Source organism: Cetorhinus maximus, chromosome 21 (genome assembly GCF_964194155.1).
Source record: "Cetorhinus maximus chromosome 21, sCetMax3.hap1.1, whole genome shotgun sequence".
NCBI classification, from domain to species: domain Eukaryota; kingdom Metazoa; phylum Chordata; class Chondrichthyes; order Lamniformes; family Cetorhinidae; genus Cetorhinus; species Cetorhinus maximus.
The window spans coordinates 26,992,699-27,010,170 of record NC_135899.1 but is presented as its reverse complement, the minus strand read 5'-3'; the positions used below and the strand labels follow the sequence as shown (position 1 = coordinate 27,010,170).

The 17,472-nt window shown below is 43.9% G+C and overlaps 1 protein-coding gene across 1 annotated transcript in view; it reads left to right on the top strand.

The window, feature by feature from the left end:
- The first annotated feature begins 10,826 nt into the window (after positions 1-10,826).
- The window catches only part of LOC144695453 (putative G-protein coupled receptor 139), a 30,688-nt gene continuing 24,042 nt past the window's right edge, over positions 10,827-17,472 (top strand). Inside the window, exon 1 of the mRNA XM_078566339.1 lies at positions 10,827-10,971. Coding sequence (XP_078422465.1) covers positions 10,827-10,971 — 145 coding nt within the window. The remainder of the gene's footprint in view (positions 10,972-17,472) is intronic.

The following is a 17,472-nucleotide window of genomic DNA, read 5'->3' as shown; positions in this document are numbered from 1 at the left end:
ACATCCTGCCACCTAAGCAGCACAGTGAATAATATTCTTGGAAAAGAAAGCAAGCTATAAAGGTGATCAGCTTATTCATAAATGTGTATTGTTAATCTTTAGTTTAGAAAATAATTGAAACTGTTATGCTGACATAGAGGCAATGTATATATATATATTTGCAGAAAGGGTGCTGTATTATTATATGATTCGAAGCAGCTAGAAACTAATTCTTGTGAGAACGTGCACCCGGGGTGACTCACTTCACTGTTGCTCTGCAGTCAACTAACAATAGCCATGTGGAGAAATGTAAGAAATACATTTGATGAAGCTCCTGCATTTTCAGGTTGAAGTGTGATTATTTGCAACTGATTGGGAACCAGGAGACATAACACCGATTACCCCCTAACCACAGCCCTGGAAGGGGCCTGACCCTGGGCAGGGGAGGAACACACTGTGATTGCCATGGGAGGGGAATGGGACCTAATGAAGAGAACTCGGCCAACCAAAGTTAGATCTGTAACTCAGGCTGAATCAGAAAGTTCTAGCATCATTAAAGTATTCAAATTTCCAACCCAACTCCTGGAAGTGGTTGCTTGTCTGCTCCCTGCCCTGAATCCATTTCACCTGGAAGTGGGCGGATTGGAGTTGGGTTAGAGATTTTTTTGAATTTTAATGTCTGAAACTGCACTCCTGTCCACACTACCCCCTCCGCCCACCAAACACACACACATGCAGACACACACACTCCAGCCACCTGCCTAGGCTTAGACACAGACACAGTAAGTGTTTGATTAGTAATTTCCTGTCTCTATTCCTTTCTCTCTCTTATAGTTAATTTAGTGGCGATTGTGATCCTGTCCCAGGGAAAGTGCAGCCTCTCCACCTGCAACACTCGCTACCTGATGGCAGATATGCTGTTCATTATCATGGAGGCTATACTGTATCAGATCAGTACCTATTATTTCCCAGGGTATTTCCTGCACATCACTCGTGTGTGCAGTATTATCTTTATCCTGCTTTATGCAGCTGAAGAATATTCTGTCTGGTTCACCATCACTTTCTCCTTTGATCGATTTGTGGCCATTTGTTGCCAGAAGCTGAAAACAAAATATTGCACCAAGCAAACTGCGGCCGTGGTTCTAGCAACAACCTGCATTCTGCTCTGTTTAAATGGCATTGCCTTCCACTTTACAATGGAATCTGGAGAGATAATTGACAATGTTCCCTGGTTCTGCAGTGAAAAGCAATTATTATACTGATCTCAGATGGGTGGCTTTTATAAGATTTTAACCCCTTTGCTCCCATATGTTTTAATTCTGTTGATCAACGCTCTGACTGTCAAATACATTTTAGTGACCAGTCGAGTCCATAAGGGACTGAGGGGTCAGAGCAAGGGAGAGAATCGCAGTGACCCAGAGATGGAGAGCAGAAGGAAGTCTGTGATTTTACTCTTCACCATATCTGGCAGCTTCATATTCCTGTGGTTTTTGTATGTTATAGACTTCTTATATTACATCATCACAGGAATTAAACCCGAATATTATAGTGATACTTTATACAGCTTTGCACAAGTCAAATATATGCTGGTGGACGTAAGTTGCTGTACAAACACATTTATTTACGGGGTGACTCAGTCCAAGTTCAGGCAGCAGTTCAAGAGCGCAGTGAAATATCTGGTTACATCAATTATTCAATTAACTAATAAAACAAACAACTGATATCAGCTGAGAGGCAGGCCCTAGGGTCTCCAGTCCATGAATGTAAACTTTATCCCCAGACTTCCATCAACCGAGTGACACCAGGAACTGTTGTGGATCTAGAAATACCCCCAGCAGTGGTGGGGGAAGGGAGGGGGTGGATGGGACAGGAGAAGAGTCAGGATGGCCCCTGCAGGACATCAAGGGGAACAGCAGCCACAGTCACTTCTCCATCTCCACCGGTTCAATTCTCAGCTCCTCACATGTGCTCAGAATGAAAAATACTCATTAGAAAAGCTAAATGTTGCAGATTTTGAAATTTTCTGGTGTGAATTGATTGTTATTTCCTTTTTGGAGATATTCTATTTAGCCTGTCACCCTTCCATTCCACCACCCAATCTCTCTCTCTCTCTCTCTATCTCCCTTTCCCTCCCCACTGGGGGAAGGTGGATTCAAATCTGGACAGGTTCAGCTGAGGGACTCAGGCAGGGAGATCGGACCCGGGGAAGGGAATGGGACCGGCCTGAACATAGGATCTGACAGCCCTGGCGTCACAGCTTAGTGACCGCTTAGATGGGCAGAGCCGAGTCCCCACGCTGCCCCAATATTAGGTAATATTGCTAACAGTCCTTTCTCCTCAGGTTCTGTCCTTCTCTTCTTTAAATCTACCATCCTCACTGCCCTGCTCAAAGCCCAGCCCTTAACCACTCCACCCTTGCAGACTATGGAAATCCATGAAGGAGATCAAGAATGTGGGGATTGGGTGGGAAAGTAGAGTTGAGGTGGAATGTTAGCCATGACCTTATTGAATTTTGAAGGAGGCTCAAACAAACCAAATGGCCCCCTGCAGCTCCTACTTCTTAATTTTCAGCTATCTAACACCTTGAATGTACTGAAACATTCCAAGGAGCGTCACACAGGGGGTAATCTGACATAATATCAAACCACGTAAGGAGATATTAGGACAGTTGATAAAAAACTTGGTCAAACACCTAGGTTTTAAGATGGAAAAAGGAGGAGTGAGAAATAGAGAGCGTGACAAAGAGGTGTACAGGGTGAGTCCTAGCGCTTAGGTTCCAGACGACTGAAGGCACAGCCCAATCCTAACCCTTTTTAGAGGTGCCTTAGAGAACTTGACTTTCTGTTACAGAGCGGTTCATGACCTCAGGGTGTCCCAAATCATTTCAAATAGAATTTACAGCGCAGAATCAGACCATTCAGCCCAACAGAGCCACGCCAGAGTTTAAATTCCATACGAGCTTCCTCCCAACCGCTGTTCATCTCACCCCATCATATATCCTCCTATACCTTTCTTCCTTGTTGCAATCATTGATGTTTATAAGATGGTAATGTTTTGGTAGTGTGCCTTTAAATTTTAGGGGGGGAAAAAAAAATGAAGGGAGTCATGTGACCTGTCCTGAAGCCTGCCTAACAACCGGTCTTGGTTATGAGGCTGTTAAAGATTTAAGAAGACCTCGATTGTTTTATTGGGAAGAAGGTACAAGGTATTCAAACTTACAGAAAATGGTGAAGGTTCCTGCGACACCCGTGGACAGACTGTGAGTCTTCAAGTCCCAGAGAAGTGCTAAGAATGTCAGTTTGTAAAAGCGGTATATATTGAACAGTCCATTTCATTTGGGGGTAAGATTGAGTTGGGTCTAAAGCATAGCCAATCAGCATTTCAACCTGGATACAAGGCCCATGTGATTCATTTTGCCATGGGAAAGGAGGCAGAGGAAGCCATTGTAAAGGTTGCACTCCAGGCTTTCTTAAAATATCACTGACTATCACTGACAGCTAGTTTATTCTTCCAGAATCTGGGAGAGAGAGCAGGTAGAAGCCCAATGTCTCCATGGTTCACCACACCCGAGTGCAGGCAGAATCTCGTGCTCTGACTGAAAAGAGTAAATTCGTGAGGAGTTAAAACGAGGCTGGAAGATTTGCCTAGCTTGCACTCGAGACAGGATCTCCAGAATACTCTCACTGTGATGGACAGTTCTGGGAGTTAGAGGTTAACTGGATGAGAAAGGAAAAGAACAAAAGGAAACCCTCAGGAGCTCAGAATCACTTTGGACTAATTTCGGGGGAAATGACTGCCGACTCAAGGGATAGTGTAAAGCATACCATGTGAGGTGTTTTTATGTTTTGCTAAAAATGAAAGGGGAATATTTTGTTCTGTGATTTAAAGTATAATTTGCCTATGAGGATAGTGTTTAGACCAAGTGCTTTTAGTGAATTGTTACATTAAATGAATTAAAACGGGCAATCTTGTGGTGTTGTTCTTTCCGCCATTAACTGGAAGGTCAATTTTCTTTTAAAGTTATAAATCTCTATGGGGATGGTAACACCCGCATGTGTTTCTCCAGCTTCGCCATGAATGGGTCCAGGATAACTGACTCAATTGTTCTCTGTGATAGCGGTTCCACATTCTTGTGTGCACAGCAAGATCCCACAAACAGCAAAGCGGTAATGACAGATAAGCTTTTTTTTTGAAAAAGTGATGTTAGTTGGGGGATAAATTTTGGCCAGGACACCAGGGTACAACTCTTCTCTGCTCATCTCCCCGCAGTAGGCATGGGATCTTTTATAAGAGAGTGGGATAGTCACAAGGTCTCATCCTGAAAAATGTTTACGTCCAGCAATTAACAAAAACAGCTTGACACAGAATTGTAATAAACCATCCCAAGGTGCTTCACAGGAGCGATTGTCAAACAAGATCCAACCCCAAGACACAGCTGGAGATATTAGGACAGGTGACCAAAAGCTTAGTCGAAGAGATTCATTTTAATCAGAGGAAGAAGGAAAGAGAGGTGGAGAGGGTTAAGGAGGGAATTGTAGAGGTTAGGGGTGAGACAGCTGAAGGTAGAGATAGTAATGAATGAGTAATTAAATTTGTGGATAAATTTAGAGGAGTGTAAGAGGGCAGAATCAAATGAGGGCAGAGATCTCAGAGGATTGTAGGAGCAAGAGGAGTTTCAGGCATATGGAGCGGAGAGATGTAACGCTTAAGGGGATTACAGAGATGGGAGGGATGTAGGAGCTGGAGGAGGTTACAGAGATGGGGAGGGGTGCAGGGCATGAGCAGGCTACAGAGATAAAGAGGGGTGAAGGGGCTGGAGGAGGTTAAAGGATGAGTGTAGGGGCTGGAGGAGATTACAGAGATAGTGAGGGCTAGTAGGGTTTGAGGAAGTAACAGAGAAAGGGAGGGATGTAGGAATTGAGGTGGTTACAGAGTTAGCGAGGTGCACAGGGAGAGGTAATGGGGAGTGGTAGGTGGGACCCACTCACCAGGGTCTGGGAAAGGCACTAAACATTTTGTTTATTGTCATTGTTCACTGTATAGATTGATTCACAGGAACTCCCCACACAGATTGCAATGGTACAAGACGAATTAGGGCGGGCAACAAATGCCAGCCTCATCAAGGACATTCTCACGAAGAATGGTGTCAGCATCACCATCTCGAGAAGGAACAGGGACTGAGAGATAAAGATTGACTTTGCCAGCGATGTTTGCACTTCACAAGAATAAATGCCAGTGATCCTGTGTTGAGGGCTCTCTGCAAATGGATCGGACCACCAAAATAATAGACAAACCCATCACACAGCACACATATCATCCTTCCCTGGGCAATCTTAGATTTGCCATGTCGGGTAACACATCAGTCCTGGGTAATATTATCCCTGTCATGTCCAGTAATATATCAGTCCTGGGTAATCTTATCACTGTCATGTCCAGTAATATATCAGTCCTGGATAATCTTATCACTGTCATGTCCAGTAATATATCAGACCTGGGTAATATTATCCCTGTCATGTCCAGTAATGTATCAGTCCTGGGTAATATTATCACTGTCAAGTCCAGTAATATATCAGTCCTGGGTAATATTATCCCTGTCATGTCCAGTAATATATCAGTCCCGGGTAATCTTATTACTGTCATGTCCAGTAATATATCAGTCCTGGGTAATCTTATCTCTGCCATGTCCAATAATATATCTATCCTGGGTAATCTTATCACTGTCATGTCCCGTAATATATCAGTCCTGGGTAATCATATCACTATGATGTCCAGTAATATATCAGTCCTGGGTAATATTATCACGGTCATGTCCAGTAATACATCAGTCCTGGTTAATATTATCACTGTCATGTCCACTAATATATCAGTCCTGGGAAATCTTATCACTGTCATGCCCAGTAATATATCAGTCCTGGGTAATCTTATCACTGTCATGTCCAGTAATATATCAGTCCTGGGTAATCTTATCACTGTCATGTCCAGTAATACATCGGTCCTGGGTAATCTTATCATTGTCATGTCCAGTATTATATCAGTCTTGGGTAATCTTATCTCTGTCATGTCCAATAATATATCTATCCTGGGTAATATTATCACTGTCATGTCCAGTAATATATCAGTCCTGGGTAATCTTATCACTGTCAAGTCCAGTAATATATCAGTCCTGGGTAATCATATCACTATGATGTCCAGTAATATATCAGTCCTGGGTAATCTTATCACTGTCATGTCCAGTAATATATCAGTCCTGGGCAATCTTATCACTGTCAAGTCCAGTAATATATCAGTCCTGGGTAATCTTATCACTGTCATTTCCAATAATATATCAGTCCTGGGTAATCTTATCACTGTCATGTCCAGTAATATATCAGTCCTGGGTAATCTTATCACTGTCATGTCCAGTAATATATCAGTCCTGGGTAATCTTATCACTGTCATGTCCAATAATATATCAGTCCTGGGTAATCTTATCACTGTCATGTCCAATAATATATCAGTCCCGGGTAATCTTATCACTGTCATGTCCAGTAATATATCATATGAACATCTGAACAAGGAGCAGGATTTGGCCATTCAACCCCTCGAGCCTGCTCCGTCATTTAATAAGATCATGGCTGATCTGATAGTAAGTTGAAATCTGCATCCCACCTACGCCCGATAACCTATCACCCCCTTGCTTACCAAGAATCTACCCACCTCTGCCTTAAAAATATTCAAAGGCTCTGCTTCCACCACCTTTTCAGGAAGAGTGTTCCAAAGGCTCAACCCTCTGAGTTAAAATATTTCACACTTATGTTTAAACAGTGACCCTTAGTTCTAGATTCCCCCACAAGAGGAAACATGCACTCCACATTCTCCCCACAGGACCCCACAGGATCTTAAACATTTCAATCAAGCTACATTTTACTCTTCTAAGCTCCAGTGGATACAAGCCTATTCTGTCCAACTTTTCCTCATAAGACAACCCACACATTCCAGGTATTAATGTGGTAAACCTTCTCTGAACTGCTTCCAATGCATTTACATCCTTCATTAAATAAGGTGACCAGTACTGTACGCAGTACTCCAGACGTAGTCTCACTAGTGCCCTGTACAACTGAAGCATAACCTCCCTACTCTTTGTTATAAAAACAGAAGATGCTGGAAAAACTTAGGAGATCTGACAGCATCTGTGGAGGGAGAAACAGAGTTCATGTTTTGAGTCCATATGACCCTTCTTCAGAGCTAAAGAGAAGTAGAAATGTGATGACATTTATCCTGTTTAAGGGGGGTGGAGCAGGTGAAACTGGAAGGAAGGTCAGCGATAGGTGGGGGCTAAGGAGAGATTGACAAAGATGTCAAGGGCACAAGGCAAAGGGAGTGTTAATGGCAGTGGTAAGGACTAAAGAAGATGCTGATAGTGGCATAAAGGTAAGAAAGCAGAATGTGTTAATAGCAGAACAAGGGTCAGCACTCTGTGAAAGAACAACATGGAACAAGCAACAAGTGGCCATTTCAGACATTTTACAGCCTTTCAGACTTAACATTGAGTTCAACAACTTCAGACCATGAACTCTCTCTTCTATCTTCACCCCTTTTAAAATCCTTTTTAAAAAAAAATCTTTATTTTTCATTTACTTATTTTTAGTTTTATTCATTTATTCATTGTTTTATTCCTTTTTTACACCTCTTTTTTATCCCTTTATCCTTTTCCCCCAACTACCCCACCCTCAAAGGGCCATCTGTTACTTGTTCCGTGTTGTTCTTTCACAGAGTGCTGACCCTTGTTCTGTTATTAACATATTCTGCTTTCTTACCTTTATGCCACTATCAGCACCTTCTTTAGCCCTTACCACTACCATTAACACTTTGTTTGTCTTTTTGTCCATGGCATCTTTGTCAATCTCTCCTTAGCCCCCACTTTTCACTGGCCTTCTATCCAACTTCACCTGCTCCACATCCCCCCACTTAAACAGTATACATTTCATCACATTCCTACTTCTCTTTAGCTCTGAAGAAGAGTCATACAGACTAGAAATGTTAACTCTGTGTCTCCAGAGATGCTGTCAGACCTGCTGAGTTTTTCCAGCATTTTCTGTTTTTATTTCAGATTTCCAGCATCCACAGTATTGTGCTTTTATCTCCCTATTTTGTAATGAATTCTCCTCGCAATAAGTGATAACACTCTATCAGCTTCCGTAATTACTTTCTGTACTTGCATACTAGCCTTTCGTGATTCATGCACTAAAACATCCAGATCCCTCTGCATCTCAGAGCTCTGCAATCTCTCACCATTTAGATAATATGCTTCTCTTTTATTCTTCCTGCCAAAATGGACAATTTCACATTTTTCAACTTATACTCCATCTGCCACATCTTTGCCCACTCACTTAACCTATCTATATCTGTTTGTACCTCTTCATGTCCTCTTCATAACTTACTTCCTTACCTATCTTTGTGTCATCAGCAAATTTGGCAACTACCCCTTCAATCCCTTCATCCAAGTAATGTATATAAATTGTAAACAGTTGAGGTCCCAGCACTGATCCCTGTGGCACACCACTAGTTACATCTTGCCAACCTGAAAAAGACCCATTTATGCCTACTATCTGTTTCCTGTTAGCTAGCCAAACTTCCTTCCATGCCAACGTGTTACACCTACACCATGAGCTTTTATTTTCTGCAATAACCTTTGATATGGCACTTTATCAAATGCCTTCTGGAAATCTAAGTACAGGACATCCACTGGTTCCCCTTTACCCACAGCACATGTTACTGTAAAGAACTCTAATAAGTTGGTTAAATATGATTTCCCTTTCACAAAACCATGTTGACTCTGCCTGATGGCCTTGAGCTTATCCAAGTGCCCTGCTATAGCTTCTTTAATAATAGCTTCCATCATTTTCCCTACGACAGATATTAAGCTAACAGGCCTGTAGTTTCCTGCTTTCTGTCTCCCTCCCTTTTTGAATAATCGAGTTGCATTTGCCATCTTCCAATCTAATGGGACCTTCCCCGAATCTGGGGAGCTTTGGAAAATTAAAACCAATGCATCAACTATCTCACTAAACAATTCTTTTAAGACCCTAGGAAGAAGTCCATCTGGTCCCTGGCTCTTGTCAGTCCTGGGTTATCCTATCACGGTCATGTCCAGTAATATATGAGTCCTGGGTAATCTTATCTCTACCATGTCCCTGTAGTGTATCTGTCCTGTTACATGAATAACTAGTTATTAATCACACTCCATAAAAAAACAAGATGCCATTAATAAACTGCCCACCCAGTAATAAACCACGTGCTCAGTAGTAAACCAAACACCTAGCAATAAACCACACACCCAGTAATAAACAAAACACCCAAAACTTCACTCTCAGGAACAAACGACACATCCAGTGATAAACCACGTTCCACTCTCTTCTGGTACCATGACTTGGGCGTTGGTGTCCATGCATCCCCATGTCAGTCTTGCTCTGGAGGCATGGATCATTTTTCATGGTGGTACATTCATGCATTTTGCGAGGCTCATTGAAAAGATAAACCACACACTCAGGGCCAACCAAACGCCCAATAGTAAACCACACTGCTGGTGCCTCTACATTATCCCTACTTTCCTTCTGCTCAGAGAAGTTACTAATCAGGTGAATAATTTGCTTTCGGTTCCCTGAGCTTCACCTTCAGCCAACAGTCTATTATGAGGGATGCCTCCTGGAAGTCCATATAAATAACATCCAAAGCATTTCTTTCCCCAATTCCTTTAGTCACCCCTTCAAAAATCCAATGAGCTTCTCAGCCATGGCCTGTCCTTTACAAATCCATGCTGACTCTTCCTTATCTGCTGACATTTTGTTAAGGAGTTCAATTACCCTATCCTCATAGGGCAGAATTTTACATCCTGGGGCTATGTCCTGTGGTGGGGGCGTGAGGGATCTTTCCTGTCACTAAGGCCGGTGGGAATTTGCACTGAATCGCGTGACCCCAGCCTCATTAATTGCCAGGCGCCATATTTAAACGGTGCCCGGACATCGAGCTGCCCACCGTTGTAGATAGAAGATCCACCTCTTGGAAGGTGCTGCACTTAGAAGATCCACATGGTTGAAGCTGCACCCATCCGCCGCTGCACACTGTGTTCCAGGGCCCAGTTGCTGGAGGCCTCCATCTCCCTTTCCCATCTCCGTGAGCTGTGAGCTGTCCCTGCCCCTTCCTTCTTGCAGGCCAATCTGACATTTGCACCCCCCCTCCCCGCTGGACCAGGCGTGTATGGGCAGGTCTGGTATTCCCTCAAATATTTATCTCCCTTTCCGACCTCCAACTGTAGTTTTATCCATTAACTGTCCTGCCTGGTCTATTGTGGTCAAACTTCAGCCTCATGCTCCAAATTCTGCCTCACCTAGAATTTAATACCTTCCTCCTCCCCTTACAAATCTGGAAATAATGTCTGTGTGAGTGTCTCTCTCTCTATGTCAGGTTCAGTCTCTCTCAGTCCCACTCTCTCTTTCTCTGCCTTTATCTCTCCCTCTCTCTCATTCTTTCTCCCTCTAAAGAGTCACCCTGGGGTCAGGGTGGCACTGTGCATCATGGCCTGATAACAGTTGACTGTGGTAGTGGACTCCAGTATTAGATACTGAATGGTACTTTGTACTAGATTGGAGGGGGGGGTCACCTGACCTGAGGGTTGCTGGTCAGATTGCACATGTTAGGACCTGTCTTGATAGAATTCAGTTAGTGCAGATATGTGTTTATGTTAGGAAAATGTGTTACCAGTAAAGTTAGCTCAGCTATAAGGTCGACGGCCTGTGTGCATCATTGAAACAAAAAAACAAGACACATCACACTGCAAGTGACCTCACCACACAGCCAGAACCACCAACATGGCTGCCACCGCTGCCATCGTGTCCATGCTTGGAAGTGGTACCATGGTCCGTCACCGTCCTGGTGGCTCCATCTTCCAGAGTGCAATGCGGCCCAAGCTGGCACTAATGGAGCCTATTCTCAGCCGCTGTGCATTGTGGGAAGGTGGGGTTGCCATTGTTGCCTCTGACTGGAGGCAAAAATTTATTGTAATTCCTTCCCAGCTGGACACAGTGTCCCTGAATAATGTGGAAAAGGAGGATCCGCTTCCATTAGAATTATGGAGAATGAGCAGTAAATTCCATAATATTATGAGGGATCAAAAGCCCAGATTTGGACTTGTGCGAGATGTTGATTGCATATCAGTTCTGATGAAGGGGCATCCTTGACTTGAAACGTTTACTCTTTATCTCTCTCTTCACAGAAGGTGACAGACCCGCTGAGCATTTCCAGCATTCTCTGTTTATAATACAGATTTCCAGCATCTGCAGTGTTTTGCTTTTGTGTTTGTGTTGCTTATTAATCCTTTGAAACACTGTGGGACATTTTACTCAGTTAAACATTTGAGATAAATGTAAGTTGTTGTTGTATTGGTGGATCCCACTGAAGAAAGGAGGAATATTACACAGAGACTGAAAAAAGGGATTTGGTAATTGATAGTCTTTGATGCAGAAGGGTGTTTACTCTGGTGAAGAATAGTCTGAGATGTGATGGGCTTTTGGAATGATGAAAGGGTTGAACACAATGCAGCTGTTTGGAAAGAAAGGGATGTTTGGGCTGGAGACCGTGTCTCTTGGCGCCAGGTGGCGTGACTTGTCCCAGAATCATCACTCTCCGGAAGAATTGCACCCAACGTCTGGTATGATGTAGGGTCACTGGAGGTGTTTGAAAGGGAGCTTGATGAGTTCCTGAGAGAATGGTGTCAGTTCCAGGGAGTTAGTGCCTCACTTGGAGCCTCGGGGAACGGGAGAGGAATTTCCTCGAGCTTTTCATGAATTGGTCATTTTCCTTTGCCTGTTCTAAGATACGTTGTTCCTGAGAGGTGGGATGACACTGTGGGAAGTTATACAGTGTAGTGGATGGGACGAGCTTGATGGGTCTGATATAAAAACAGGTCTGGCAGCATCTGTGGTTTCGAGTCCATATGACTCTTCTTCAGAGCTATAGAAGTATTTAACATTCTGAATGTGTTGGAAAAATTAGATGTGGAGAGAATGCTTCCACTTGTGGGAGAATCCAAAACCAGTGATCAGGAATACTCGGGAAAAGTTACAAATAAATCCAATAGGGAAATCAGGAGCAAATTCTTAGGGCGGTTAGGACGTGGAATTCACTAACAGCAGAACTATTGAGGCAAATAGCTTGAAAGTGAAACAAGGCAAGTGCATGAGAGAACAGGAAATAGAAAGAGGGTATGAAAAGTTGAGATGAGGTTGGTGAAATGGGATGAAGCTTGTCAGGAGTAAAAACACGAGCACAGACCAGCTGAGCCAAATGTTCTGTTTATTCTTTGTATTACAATCCACTGGAGTACAGCTCAGTTCTATCTTCTTATCTATTGAGAAGCCTGTTACTTTGGAAGTTGCAAAATACTTGCTCCACCAAATAGCCAAACTAACACTTTGCAGTAGAGCTCAGATCAGTGGCAATAAACTGTTGTCCCTGCACTGGGAAAAGAAAAGTGTGAGATTCAATCAAAAACAGAGCCCTCTCCTGAACACAATGAATGTCCCAAACACCATTGGGAATATTTGCACACCCTCAGTGATCCCTGATATCATTAAGTGATGGAAGTCAGGGGATAAATATTATATTTGGGGACCAGAAACACTGGAGCCCTCCTCAGTTGTTTTATTAATGAATTGAATAATTGATGTAACCGGATATTTCACCGCGCTCTTGAACTACTCCCTGAACTTGGACTGAGTCACCCCATAAATAAATGCGTTTGTACAGCAACTTAAATCCATCAACATAACTCCAACTTGTTCAAGGATATATAACAGTCTCTAACTGTGGCCAGTTAAATAATTCAAGTGGAGAATTTGTGTCAATGGATCGTGAAAATGATACATTCCCACAAACTGATACCATCCCACAAACTAATACAGTCCCTTAAACTGATGCAGCCCCTCAAACTGATACAGTCCCTCAAACTGATACCATCCCACAAATTGATACAGTCCCTCAAACTAATACAGTCCCTCAAACTGATACCATCCCTCAAACTGATACAGCCCCTCAAACTGATACAGCCCCTCAAACTGATACCATCCCTCAAACTGATACAGCCTGTCAAACCGATATAGCCCCTCAAACCGATACAGACCCTCAAACTGATACAGCCCCACAAACCGATACAGCCCCTCAAACCGATACAGACCCTCAAACTGATACAGCCCCTCAAACTGATACAGCCCCTCAAACTGACACAGCCCCTCAAACTGACACAGCCCCTCAAACTGATACAGCCCCTCAAACTGACACAGCCCCTCAAACTGATACAGTCCCTCAAACTGATACAGACCCTCAAACCGATACAGCCCCTCAAACCGATACAGCCCCTCAAACTGATACAGTCCCTCAAACTAATACAGTCCCTCAAACTGATACAGTCCCTCAAACTGATACAGTCCCTCAAACTAATACAGCCCCTCAAACTGATACAGACCCTCAAACTGATACAGACCCTCAAACTGATGCAGTATCTGAAGCTAACACTGTTTTTCAAATTCTCCTCTCTTCTCAGGAGCCCTTCAGGATCAAAGACATTCTTGTTCAATGAGTGCTGATATAGCTTACATTCTGCCGATGAAGTTTCTTTAGTTGGTCGGTGCCTTCCTGAATGAGTCTACTTGATTTTGATCTATCACAAACCAGGTCCCCCCATTAGTCATCAGGGACGTTTGAACTCTTCATGGATGTATGGGGGACATCCTTAAAGCATTTCCACCATAGATATAGTCATTATCAGTCACTCGCTGTCACTCAAAGGTATCACATTCTTGTGACCTTGAAAAAGAAATTCAAACACCTGATGTATTACTGAATGGATCACATGACATGAATTCAAGTTTTAAGGCTTTGACTGTAACAAACAAACTAAAAGCAGCTTTGACTAAACAACATGTCAGTAGGCAAATTGTACTTTCACCCATAGAAAATATCCCCGCACTTCACATTTAAAATGACTAAAAACCTCCCTCCACAATTGTACTTGATATTTTATCAGATATTTTATTTTACAGGAACAAGTCCAATTGATCCTTAGGACAGAATTTTTACCTCAGTGGACGGGCGCACGCCCAACCTACTCGAGCGTAAAATGATGCGAGTTGACTTCAGGCGAGCGTCCCGATATTTCAGTCGCACAATATATCAGTCGGAGGGCACGTGCGGGAATCAGGAGATAATTAAAAGGTTTATTCGGGCCATTAAAAAGATAATAAACTTAAATTTTTCACTGCCCATTCAAACTTACGGTTGGCGGGCAGGCAAAAAGGCCAAGCACCCTTTGCACTTTTTAGGAAACCTCATCCACAGGCAGGATGAGGTTTCCAAAAGCTAATAAATTTTTAAAAAATCATTTACAGGATGTGGGCGTCGCTAGCTGGGCCAGCATTTATTGCCGATCCCTAGTTGCCCTTGAGAAGGTGGTGGTGAGCTGCCTTCTTGAACCGCTGCAGTCCATGTGGTGTGGATACACCCACAGTGCTGTTAGGGAGGGAGTTCCAGGATTTTGACCCAGCAGCAGTGAAGGAATGGTGATATATTTCCAAGTCAAGATGGTGAGTGACTTGGAGGGGAACTTCCAGGTGATGATGCTCCCATCTATCTGCTGCCCTTGTCCTTCTAGATGGTAGTGGTAGTGGGATTGGAAGGTGCTGTCCAAGGAGCCTTAGTGAATTCCTACAATGCATCTTGTAGATGGTACACACTGCTGATACTGTGCGTTGGTGGTAGAGGGAGTGAATGTTTGTTGATTTGGTGCCAATCAAGAGCGTTGCTTTGTCCTTGATGGTGTCAAGCTTCTTCAGTGTTATGGGAGCTGCACTTATCCAGGCAAGTGGGGAGTATTCCATCACACTCCTGACTTGTGCCTTGTAGATGGCGGACAGGCTTTGGGGAGTCAGGAGGTGAGTTACTCGTTGCACAATTCCTAGCTTCTGAACTGCTCTTGTAGCCACAGTTTTTATATGGCTGGTCCAGTTCAGTTTCTGGTCAATGTCGATAGTGGTAGATTCAGTGATGGTAATGCCATTGAACATCAAGGGGCAATGGTTAGGTTCTCTCTTGTGGAGATGATCATTGCCTGATCCTTGTGTAGCTCAAATGTTACTTGCCGCTTGTCAGCCCAAGCCTGGATATTGTCCAGGTCTTGCTGCATTTGGACATGGACTGCTTCAGTATCTGAGGAGTCACGAATGATGCAATCATCGTGCACATTGCACAATCACATTGTGCAATCATCAGCGAACATCCCCAATTCTGACCTTATGATGGAAGGAAGGTCATTGATGAAGCAGCTGAAGATGGTTGGGCTGAGGACACTACCCTGAGGAATTCCTGCAGTGATGTCCTGGAGCTGAGATGACTGACCTCCAACAGCCTCAACCATCTTCCTTTGTGCTGGGTATGTCTCCAACTAGCGGAGAGTTTCCCCCTGATTCACATTGACTCCAGTTTTGCTAGGGCTGCTTGGTGCCACACTCGGTCAAATGATGCCTTGATGTCAAGGGAAATGAAATAAATAATAAAACCTTTTATATTTCATTTCCAACATTTTTCTGCTCATGTGACAGAGTCACATGAGAGGACATGTTTTATAACATTAAAAAAATTTTTTTTTTGAAAGCAGTTCATCTCCCTGAAGCAGCTCTGAAGTGTGCATGCGCAAAGTTCGCGCTCGACCCCTCCGCCCGCACAGGCAACGCCATACACTGTCCCTCGCGTTTCACACTGGGCAGGCCTTAATTAGCCCGTCAATGTGAAATCGCGCTCCAGCCCCAATCGAGGGCAGCGCTCGGCATCCCAACCAGCCCCGCCCACACCTGCTGAGCCTGCCTTACAAGGGCGAAATTATGCCCTTCGTCTCCAAGGGCTTGCTTTCTTTCTTTTATTTTGTCAGCTGGGTAACTCCTACTCCCTGGACTGACTTTCAAAGTGAGGGACAAATTGGAGATTCTTCTCTCGAGCTAAAGCTAGGAAAATCTTCCAGTCTTGGTTAAATCCTCACAAACCTGGTCCCTTCAAGCCAAATGCGAGCTCCCACCCATCCATGCAGACTGCCTTTGGTGTGATATCTAGAAAGCAACCTGGCCCCCACATTTAACCTTTAACTACCATGCCATTTAAACTTGTTGTGAGCAGAATTTAGAATGTCACATGATCCCTTTCATTCCTCCATTTAACCCATCTTAATGGCCCAGTCCCAAAATATAATAATCTTATAAAACTTCACTCTCGTAACAACATCCTCCCCAATTCCCTCATCCCGCTGATCTTGGGGAACTGATGTCGCTGCATTACCAGCCATGACACGCGAAGCCATTGGGTAAGGGGATGAATAGATGGTTACAGAGTGAGGGAAATCCAGCAGACCCAGAACAATCCCCACACACACACCATCATTAAAACCCACCAGGCCCACCACTTAAACACCAACAAAACCCATCAGGGCCGCAAACACCAGCAAAACGCTTCAGACCCCCAAAAGCCAACAAAACCCATCAGACCCCCAAACACCAACAAAACCCATCAGACCCCCAAACACCAACAAAACCCATCAGACCCCAAACACCAACAAAACCCATCAGATCCCCAAACACCAACAAAACCCATCAGACCCCAAACACCAACAAAACCCATCAGACCCCCAAACACCAAAAAAAACCCATCAGAACCCCACTAGACTCACTCCTCAATCACGAACAAAACTCATTCGACCCTAAAAACCAGCAAAACCCATCAGACCCCCAGACAGCAGCAAAACCCATCAGACCCTAAAATCAACAAAACCCATCAGACCCCCAAGCACCAGCAAAACCCATCAGACCCCCAAACACCAACAAAACCCATCAGATCCCAAACACCAGCAAATCCCATCAGACCCTAAACACCAACAAAACCCATCAGACCCCCAAACACCAACAAAACCCATCAGACCCTAAACACCAACAAAACCCATCAGACCCCCTAACACCAACAAAACCCATCAGACCCCCAAACACCAACAAAACCCATCAGACCCCCAAACACCAACAAAACCCATCAGACCTAAAAACCATCAAAACCCATCGGACCCCCAAACATCAGCAAAACCCACCAGACTCACTCCCCAAACACCAACAAAACTCATTCAACCCTAAAAACCAGCAAAACCCATCAGACCCCCAAACACCAGCAAAACCCATCAGACTCCCAAATACCAACAAAACCCATCAGACCTACCACCCATCGCCCAACATCAACAAAACCCAGCAGGTCACACCTAAAATACCAGCAAAACCCACAGTGTCATACAGACAGGAGGAGGCCATTCAGCCCCTCGAGCCTTTTCCATCATTCAATACAATCATGGCTAACCTGTGACCTAAATCCATATACCCACCTTTGCTCCATATCCCTTCATTTTGAGATTTATAGATTTCTGGTAACCAAAGGCAT